At 63.2% G+C, this 10,225-nt stretch overlaps 1 protein-coding gene across 1 annotated transcript; it reads left to right on the top strand.

Moving 5' to 3' along the window:
- Nucleotides 1-743: 743 nt before the first annotated feature.
- C2 (complement C2) lies at nt 744-7,085 on the top strand (the record flags this gene model as incomplete). Its single annotated transcript, XM_084268697.1, has 16 exons — nt 744-1,074; nt 1,154-1,339; nt 1,846-2,019; nt 2,306-2,401; nt 2,504-2,637; nt 3,111-3,249; nt 3,337-3,483; nt 3,560-3,649; nt 4,903-5,123; nt 5,498-5,609; nt 5,704-5,854; nt 5,954-6,030; nt 6,132-6,223; nt 6,301-6,436; nt 6,535-6,584; nt 6,769-7,085. The coding sequence occupies 16 exons, from the start codon at nt 744-746 to the stop codon at nt 7,033-7,035; spliced, it is 2,403 nt and encodes an 800-aa protein (XP_084124823.1). The 3' UTR covers nt 7,036-7,085.
- Nucleotides 7,086-10,225: the final 3,140 nt, after the last annotated feature.

Below are 10,225 nucleotides of genomic sequence, written 5' to 3' on the forward strand. Positions count from 1 at the left end.
CCAGCAGATTAGAGAGGGTGAGAGCCGCTGGGTGCCCCTCAGGGGTACTTCCCCTGAACAATCCTTGGCTTCCCACGTGGAGGGGTTTAGAGGGTAGTTAGTACCACTGCTGCTGTTCTAACCTGCGTCACTTCCACCAGCACAGGCTCCACACTGTAAAATCCTGGGGAGATCCCATGGGGCTTCACCAGCTGCCCCCTTCCATGGGGCAAAGTCCCTCTGGTCCAGACTGCTCCAGCCTGGCGTCCCATGGAGTCACAGGTCCCCCCAGTAAACCTGCCCCGGTGTGGGGCACAGCCCACAGGCTGCAGGTCCTGCCAGGAGCTTGGTCCAGTGCAGCCTTCCCACAGGGTCACAGTGTCTTCCTATGTCTCCACCTGCTTCAGCGTGGGGCCTCTCCACTGCAGGTGGGGTCTCTGCTCCCCCTCATCTTCCATGGGCTGTGGGGGGACACCTGCTCCACCACAGGCTACGGGGGAGTCTTTATGGTGCCTGAAGTGCCTCCTCCCCCCCACTTCTTCACTGACTGACCCTGGTGTCTGCACAGCTCCTCACATCTTCTTACACCATTTCGTTGTATGAAAACACCATTTTTGTTCCATAAATCACATTTGCTGCCCTACAAAGCACCATTTCCATGCTATAGCCCACCAGTTTATTCCATAAACTCGCCCCTTATTCCTCCGAGGGTTCCTCGGGTGTGGGTGGATGCGGGAAGGGGGTGTGGGTGTGACTGCCCCCCGATGGGTGTGTCAGCAGACGTCAGCCCCACCTCGAGGGCATGGCTGCTGAGTATGGACCCGCCCCTCGCATTTTCCCGGCCCACCCCAACCCCCGGGTTTCCCGGCACCCTGGCCATGGCTCCCGAACCGCTCACCCTCCTCGTCTTCCCCTTCCTCCTTCTCCTGCCCGCCGGGGGGGTCCTGGCCGTTCCAGCCCCGTCTACCCTCACCACCCCTACCTGCCCCCCCGCCGGGACTCGCTGCCCACCGGGCACCTACCCCTACCCACCCCCCCGGCATCGCCCCGGCCGCTGCCCCCACGCCGGGGAAGAGACTCCCGTGATCTGCAGAGGTGCGTGCTGTCCCGGTGGGGAGCTGGGGGAGGACAGACACCCCCCCGTCCTCCTCACACACCTCTCTGCCCCACCCAGAGGTGCATTGCCCGGCGCCGCTGTCGTTCCCGCACGGGTCGTTCTTCCCCCGCCGCCGCTCCCACCCCCCCGGTACTGAACTGACCTTCGACTGTGACGACGGGCTCACCCTGCGGGGTCCCGAGCGGCGGCGATGCCGCCCTGGGGGGCTCTGGACCGGCACCAGCCCCGTCTGCGATGACGGCGGTAAGACCAGCCCCTCCCCCCTACTCGGCGTCCCGGGACAGAGGGGGTACAATCCATCCCCCCCTTCCCCCCCCAGTACACCTGGGGGCAATAAATCCTCCAGAATTCACCCCGACGATCGTCCTGGGGACTCCAACTCCATCCCCCCGGAGACCACAAAGACCCCAACCTCCCCGGGAGCCCTAAATCCCCTGAGAACCTCACAGAATACCCCTCCCCCCCGGGAACCCCAAATTCCCCCGGGGACCACAGAGGTCCCCTCAGTCACCCCTCGGGAGCCCCAAATCCCCTGGAAGATCCCAGATCGTTCCCCACATCCCCGTAGGATCCCCAAAATCCTGCTCCTACCCCCCCACCCCCCACCCCCCCAAGGGAGCCCGTGTCGCGGTGGTTGGGAGATCTCGGGGTTCGGGGGGGTCCCAGTGGTTGGGTGGTGGAGTGAATGTTGGGGGTCCCCATGAGGGGGGCCATGCCCCCTCCCCTGAGGTGTCCCTTTGCCCCCCCAGAGGGTGACTGTCCCCCGGCCCCGGCCCCGGCCGGTGGGGTGACAAGTGGGCGTGGCCGGCATCGGGGGGCGGTGGTGCACGTGCGCTGCGGGGCGGGGCTGATACTGCTGGGCCCCGCGAGCCGCCGTTGCCTGGAGACGGGACGCTGGTCCGGCCCCGAGCCCTCCTGCCGCCGTGAGTGGGCGTGGCTACGCCTGACCCCGCCCCCGAGGGCACCCCGTACAGAGGGGTCCATCCCTCCACCCACCCGTGTCCCCCTCGTGTCCCCACCCCTGCCCCCATCACTCCCATTCCCCGTGTGGCACCCTGTGACCACCTGTGCCTGCCGTGTCCCCCCCATTCCCCCCTGCACCCTCCTGTTCCTCCCTGCACCCTCCCATTTTTCCCGTGTCCCCCAATTCCTCCCTCCCTGCACCCTCCCATTTTCCCGTGTCTCCCCCGTTTCCCCCTGCCCCCCCAGACCCCTACGCCCACGACCTCCCTGAGGACGTCACCGAGGGCTTCGGGGCTTCTCTGGGCTCCGTCCTGGCACTGGCGGGTGCCCGTCCCCATAACGGTGGGTCCCAAGTGAGGGTGGGGAGTGAGTGACACACACCCCCCCCCCCACGATGTGTGTGTGAGGGGTGCACACATGGTGTGAACCCCTGGGCACCCCCAGGCTCGTCCCTGGCCCGGCGTGTGGTGTTGAGTGCTGAGGGCTCCCTCCAGCTCTACCTGCTCCTCGACGCCTCTGGCAGCGCCCACTCCGGCTTCCCACTCTTCAGGGAGTGTGCAGCTGCCATCGTGGGCAGGGTGGGGCGTGGGGGAGGCACAGGGGGGTAACGTGGCGGGGGGGCCATGGTGGGGCACAGGGAGGGACTGCCAGGAAAGAGCTGGGATGGTGGTATGACTGTGAGGGGACGGTGGGATCGTGGGAGGATGATGGTGGGATCATGGGTGGGGTTGGGGTGGGATTGTGAGTGGGGTCATTGGTGAGGTAGGGGGAATGTGTTCGCAGTGCAGATATGGTGGGATCATGGATGGGTGATAGTGGGAACACGGGTAGCATTGGGGTGGGCCCATGAGGAAAACGCAGGGACATTGGTAATAGCATCGGGACACGTTGGGACCATGGAGACATCATGGTGGGATCCCGAGTGGGATGGGATGGGGGTGGGATGGGGCGTGGAATCACAAGTGGGATGGTGTTAGGGCTGCGAGGCATGAGCTGGGACCCTGTTAGGACCATTGGGACTTGGTGGGACCTGCCCCTGTCCCCGCTGCAGCTCAGCAGCTTCGAGGTGACCGTGAGCTTCGCTGTCATCTCCTTCGCCAGCCACGCCCGCGTCATCGTCTCCATCACCGAGGACGAGTCGGCTGATGCCGATGAGGTTCTCCGCCGCCTGGAGAGCATGACCGTGGCAGGTGTGTCCCGTGGGTGGAGCGGGGCCTGCGGGGGAGATGATAATGTCATCACAGACCGGGCTGGGGATGGTCTCCTTGTCCCCACAGACCACGGCAACGCGACGGGCACCAATGTCCGCGAGGCGCTGGTGGAGGTGTACCGCATGCTGCTCCTCCAGAAGGAGTGGGCCGCACGGGCGGGCCGCTCGGGCGCCTGGCGGGACATCCGCCACGTCCTCATCCTGCTGACCGATGGTGAGGGCACGGGGGGGAGTGCAGCAGGGACCCCGGGGGGACCGGAGCCCCGGCCACACATCCCACCACCCTGCAGGCAGGTTCAACGCTGGGGGACAACCCCGGGACGTGGTGGCCCAGATTGAGGACGTGCTGGAGATCAAGGCAGATCGGGAGGAGTATCTGGGTGTGTGCTGGTGGGGCGTCACGTGCGCTTTGGGGACCTTGAGGTTGCTTTAGAGACCTCAAAAGTAGCTTCAGGGACCCTGAAAGCTGTTTGAGGACCTCAAGGGTGTCTTTGGGGACCTCAAGGATAGACTGGGGGACCCTGACACGTGGCTAGGGGACCTCAAGGATGGTTTAAGGACCTTGAGGTGGCACTGGGGACCTCCAGGGTGGCTTCAAGAACCCCCAGGTTTGTTTGGGAACTTCAGCACGGGTTTGGGGACCTCAGAAGTTGGTTTGAGGTCTTCAAGAGTGGGGCTGGGAACCTCAAAAGTGGATTGAGAACCTCAAACGTTGGTTTGGGGACCTCCAGAGTAGCTTTGTTTGCAAACCTCAGGGACGGTTTAGGGGCCTCAGAGTTAGTTTGGGACCAATTCTGTTTGTGTGGCTTTGGGGACTTCAAGGGTGGTTTTGGGGTACTCAAAGCTGGGTTGGGAGACACTGAGGGTGGTTTGGGGACCTCAAGATGGTTTTGGGGATCTCAGGGCAGTTTGAGGCCAGTCCACCCCCGCTGTGTCCTTGGCCCCACCTACCCCCACCACTGTTTGCTCTAGAGCCACCGCGGGGGTGGCCACCATGGCCACTCCTGCCCTCCTGGTCACAACCCCATCCCCAGGGCTGGACCTTGCCCCCACTCACCCTCCTGCCACGTGGCTTCTGAGTCACCCAACCCCCAACCCTTGGTGCCCTCAGGTCTATCCTGACATCCCAAACCTCCATTGAGGACTCCCCAAACCCCCTTTAGGTGCCTCCAACCCCATTGTAAATGCCCCAAACCCTACTGAGATGCCTCAAAACCCCCTCTTAGATGCCCCAGGCCCAATTTGAGTGCCCCAAATCCACATTAGATCCCCCCCCCAACCACCATGATAGGTGCTCCAAACCCCATTCTCAGTGTCCCAAAACCCACTCTAGATGCTCCAAACCCAGATCTAGGCACCCCAGACCCCAATGAGGTGCTCCCCATCCCCATTTTTGTTCCCCCAAGTGCTATTCCAACTGTCCCAAACCTCATTCCAGGTGCGTCCAACCTTATTTTTGGTGCCCTCAACCCCATTCTAGGTGTCTCAAGCCCGATTCTAGATTCCCTAAGCCACATTTCAGGTGCCCCAGACCAGTTTCCAGCCCCCCAGCACCATCCCCATCTGCCCCCAGCCCTCATCCCCGCTGCTGCCCACTCCCCAAGAGCTGTGAGTTGTATTGTGTGTCCCCCAGACATCTATGCCTTTGGGGTGGGGACGCTGGACGTGGACATGGACGAGCTGGTGGCAGTGGCCTCACACCGGCGGGATGAGCCCCACGCCTTCAAGCTGGCAGACGCAACGGCGCTGCGGCAGGCACTGGACATGGCACTGGACACCACCAACCTTGGGGACATCTGCGGTGTCATCATCCCCCACAGAGCCTCCCGGCCCCCCTGGCACATTGTGCTGAGGGTCAGACACCCACACACACACCCCACCCTGCTAAGGGGGCGTGTGTGTGTGTGTGTGTGTGTGTGTGTGTGTGTGTATGCCTTGTGCCCCACAGCTCATGGGGGGGGCTGTGGGAGGGTCCCACAGGGGATCTGGGGGGTCCCAGAGGGGGTCTGAGGGGGGTCCCATGGGGCACCTGAGTGTTTGAGAGGGTTCCCGTGGAGGACCTCGGGGTTTGGAGGGGTTTCATGGGCCACCCGGGTGTTGGTGGGGGTGTCTCCCACAGCCTCCCCCCCTTGCTCCTCCCCCCCTTCCAAGACAACCTGGGTGTTCGGGGCGGGGGGGTGTGTGTGTCCCACCTTGGGGGTCCCCATCACCCTTGGGTGCTGTCACAGGCGGGGCGTGAGCAGCGCTGCGGGGGAGCCCTGCTGGGGGGGCGCTGGGTGCTGACGGCGGCACACTGTTTCCTGGGGGGGCCTGCACCCCAAATCTGGACTGCAGACCTGGGTAAGGGGGGTGGTGGACACCCCCAAACCCCCTCACCCCTCCCCCTCTCACTGTCGGGGGGGCCCCACTCTCCTGCTGACGTGATGGGGGGCAGGGGAGGGAGAGCAGGTGCCCCTCCGGCGCTGGGTGACTCATGAGGGGTTCGATGTTCGTGCTGGGGGGGCTGTGGGGGTCCCTGAGTTCTATGACTACGACGTGGCCCTGGTTGAACTGGAGCGGGATGTGGGCAGCACTGGGAAACCCAGGTCAGTGGGGGGTTGGGGGGCAGTGGGATGTGTGTGTGGGGCAGGGGTGTGCCCAAGGGGTCCCCTGACACTCCCCCCCCCAATCCTTCCCTCCACCAGGCGCATCTGCATCCCCTGCACTGAAGATGCCAACCGGGCAATGAGGAAACCACCTGGGACCACATGCGAGGAGCAAGGTTGGGGGAGGGTGGAACACACCCCTGCATGGGAAAGCATCACACCCAGATGTAGGGGTGCTGATCTTGCCCCCTCCCCCCCAAAAAACAACCCTCCCAAGAGGCCGAGCTGCTGGGCCGTCCCCGTGTCGCAGCCGAGTTTGTGTCGCTCGACGGGCAGAGGATGGGTGTCCAAGTCAAGAGCCAGCAGGCGGTGAGGGCCCTGCATGAAGCCTTGGGATGGGGTTGTTTGGGGGTGCACACACTCATTTGGGGTTTCCCCCCACCCAGTGGGCTGCTTGCGCGTCGGGGGCAACGCAGGCGGGGATGCCGTACGCCGGGCTGGAGGTGGGCGCCGTGGTGACTCCAAGGTTCCTCTGCTCAGGACAGGAGAGCGGGGGACCCCCCGAAGCCACCACCTGCAAAGGTTTGGGGAGGGGAGCACGGGGGGGCGGGGGGGGGGGGGGATGGGCGGGGGGGGATGTGGGTACTCTTTCATACCCCTTCTCTGCCCCTCTCCCCCAGGGGAGTCTGGGGGGTCGCTGTTCCTGGAGATGCGGCATCGGTTCATTCAGGTATGGGGGGTGCCATGAAACTGGGCATGAAATGGGTGGGATGTGTTGCAGGATTGGGGGGCATGAAATTGGGTAGGGGTCCTCAAAATTGGGGGGGGGGGGGCATGAAATTGAGGGAGGGTGTCCCCAAAATTTTGGGGATCCCCATGTGCTCAGACACCCAACCCTGACACCTGCCCCACAGGTGGGAGTGGTGAGCTGGGGCACCTTCGATGCGTGCCAGGGGGGCCGGCGCACAGCAGAGGGGCTCCTGCTGCGGTCACCAGCCCCCCTCGGCCACCAGCCTCGGGACTTCTACGTCAGCCTGTTCCGTGTCCAGCCCTGGCTGCGCCGTGTCATGGGGGGGGCACTGCGCTTTGCCCCCATGAGGCCCATGGCAGGGCCCACGGCGGCATCACCAGTGGGACCCACAGTGGGGCCCAGTCATAGCAGCCCAGTACCACCACTGTGACCCCCCCCCCCCCCAATAAAGCCTGTGCCCCATCTCCCTCCCATCCCCAACCTGGAACTTCCTTCAAGGGTGTCACGGTGACAGCTCTTCCCGGCAGGATGGAGGGGTCAGACCCCACACTCCCACCGCCTTGGCCTGGCTGGGTGCCAGACACCTGTGGGGGGGCCAGCAGGGCTCCCTGCGGCCACTGGGACCTAAGGGGGAGGAGAGGGGATGTGTGTGTGTCACACCCCCACACACACACCCAGACACCCCCACACCCCCCTCGTGACTTCTCATAGGCTGCGGGGGGGGTATCAGCGATATTTCACAATTCCCTCCCCTCCCAGCCCCATCAACCCCACAGAGTCAGCGGACGGACAGATGGACGGACGAGCTCGGCCCCACAGCCATGTCTAAACCCCTCGCTGCCCCCTGACCCCATCAACCGTGGGTGTCCCACAGCCCCACGGCTGCCCCCAGCTCTCCGCTGTGTGTCCCCCTGGTATCCCCACCCCGGGGTTCCCCTGCCCCAGCGCCCCTCAACCCCCTTCCCCATGAGGGGTTCCAGCTGTGGGGGCCATGCACATGCACCTGCAATGAAGGTGGTAAGCGAGGGGGGTTCCCCCTGTGTCCCGCCCAACATCCCCTGGGAGTCACAAGGAGGAACGGTGTCCCCCCTGAGCCCCCTCAGCCCCGGGCCCACTGTGCCCCTCCACCCCCGCAAGTGTCCCTGTGTGACTCCCCCCCCATCCGTGTGTCATCCCCCCATCCCTCGAGCATCCTGCTGCACCCCCCAGCGTCCTTGCACCCCTGAAATGCCCACTGTGTACACCCCTCACCCGAGATCCCATATATCCCCCACAGCTCCCCTCCCATGACCCCACAATGTCCCCTCCAGAATCCCCCAGTGTGTGCCCCCCTTCCCCCCCAGGTGTAACCTTGCCCCCTCCCCTCGCCGTACTTTCCCAGCCCCCCCCAATCCCTTTGTCTCCCCTCCTCGATTCCCCACTCCCCGCTGCCTCCCCTCCTCCCTGCCCGGCCCCGGGGGTCCCTTCGGTGGGGAAGGGAAGAGTCCGGCCAGCCTCGGGAAGGGCTGGGAAGGGTCAGGGGACGCCCCTTTCCTGGCCTCCCTGGCCCAGACGTGGCGGTGGCTGAGGCCAACGACACCGACGGGGAGGTCGGGCGGCCCAGTAAGGGGGTGGGGCTAAGGGCTGGGCTGTAGGGCAAAATGGGGCCTGAAAGGGGGGCACATGGGCTCTAGGGCAGCTAAGGTGGGGGTGGGGGTGGCGGGGGGGTGGTGTAATGAGGGGCTCAGGGGGCAAAGAAGGGTTGGGGGGGCTGAGAGGAGGCAGGTGGCAAAGAGGGCTGGGGGAAATGGCTGGGGGGGGATAGAGGCATGTTTGGGTATGAGAGGTCATGGGGCAGCCTTGGAGGGGCACAGGGGGTTGTGGGGGGCTGGGAGGGGGCTCTGGGGCAAAGGGGTGACTGAAGGTCAGTGCTTGGGGGGTCCTTGCAGGTTTGGTGGGGGTTGGGGCTGGGGGGCTCTGTGTGTCCTTGGGTCCAGGGGTGGCAGCTCTGGGTGGGGGTCTAGGGGTCTGGGGGAGTTCTGTGTCCCCTCGAGTGCTGCTGCTGGCCTAGCCTCCTCTGGAGAAGTGCTGGGGGGAGGGGGAGGGGGAGAGGGGGCCACCATGAATATTTTTCTGCTGCTGGACACGCTCTGGAGCATCCCCACCTCCCCCACCCCCCGTCCCGAGTCGGGCACCGCCCAGCTGGCACTGGTGGGGAAAGTGCCCCCCCGACTCCCCCATGCCCAGGGGCCTACCTGACCCCCCAACTCCCTCCCAACCCTTTCTCACCTCGGCCCCCAATGTCCCCACCCAAACCCCGGATCCCCCGACCCCCCTATATCCCCTTCCAACTCACTGCCCCTCCCCCGCAGATTCCCTCACAACTTCCCAGCATCCCCAACCTGGCCCCAACCCCCTCACGCCACCACCCCCAACCCCTCACAGACCCTGCCCTGCCCCCCCAAAACCCCTCCCAACCCACTCCCCCCCGCCTTTCCCTGCCCCCAGCCCTCCCCAGACGTCCAGACCCCCTCAGACTCCCTAAAACCCCTCACACCCTGCCCTTGCACCCCCTGTTCCCCCCAATCCCCACCCCCAACCCCTCTCTCAGACACCTTCCAACCTCTCCAGACTCCCCAAATCCCTCATCCCCAGCTCCCCCTCACCTCTGCTCCCCCCCCCCCCCCCCCCCAGCCCTCCCCGACCTCCCTGCCAGATCACCAGCTATGGGGGTGCCTCCCACTCCATACAGCTTTGGCACTGAGCATGGGTGATGCTGAGCCCCATGGAGCAGAAGCAAAAATCATCACTATCTACTACCCTGGTGGGTTTCTGGTTGGGTCACCCAAGAGATGTGAGCAAATTTCATGTAACACAGCTAGTTTTAGAACAGTGATTCTACAGACCAGGAGCTGCCTGTATGTATCTGTCCTGAATGGAGTAATACAAGTTATACCCAAATGTGGTCCAGAAAACTGCAGTTACTGTGTTGCATTGGGCATCAGTGGGCACAGCAAATCCTTCTCTTAGTTTATTTTTCTTTTCCTTAAAAGCTGAACTCCATTTCATCCTTAATTAATTGCTGTCGTTCTTGCTTTCTTCCTGATCCCTCAACAGCCTAAAATCATTACCCTCCTGTAGAACAGCATCTCCGCTCAGGAAAGCCATAAAGACACAATTACAAAGAAATGTGGAGACAGTGAAAGAACTACCTTCTGGCATGCCTGGAAAGATAACAGAATGCTGAGCTTTTCAACTAAAAACAATTTAAAAGGACGATATTTTAATCTACATTTTCAAAATGCAAGTGCCTTCCTATCAGCTGGCTCGTGCCATTTGCAGACCCAGTTCTCAGCAGGATGAGGAATGAGGCAATCCAAGCACTTGTTGAAAAGGGAGCTAAGAAAATCATTTTTGAGCTCTGCCAAGAGCAGGACTCAGCAAACGCTACCCTGGCCGTGCTGGGGGCTGCCTGGTACTGCAGTGCCGGGCTAAGGAATTCCCTCTTGCCTCACTTCACAAGAATCACAAGGTTGGAAGAGACCTTTGAAGATCATTAAGTCCAACCATTCCCATCCTATGCTAAACTAGATCCCTGAGCACCTCATCTACCCTTTTTTTGAGGTGACTCAGGCCCCTCC

Source organism: Gallinula chloropus (genome assembly GCF_964237585.1).
Source record: "Gallinula chloropus genome assembly, chromosome: 10".
In the NCBI taxonomy this organism is placed as follows: domain Eukaryota; kingdom Metazoa; phylum Chordata; class Aves; order Gruiformes; family Rallidae; genus Gallinula; species Gallinula chloropus.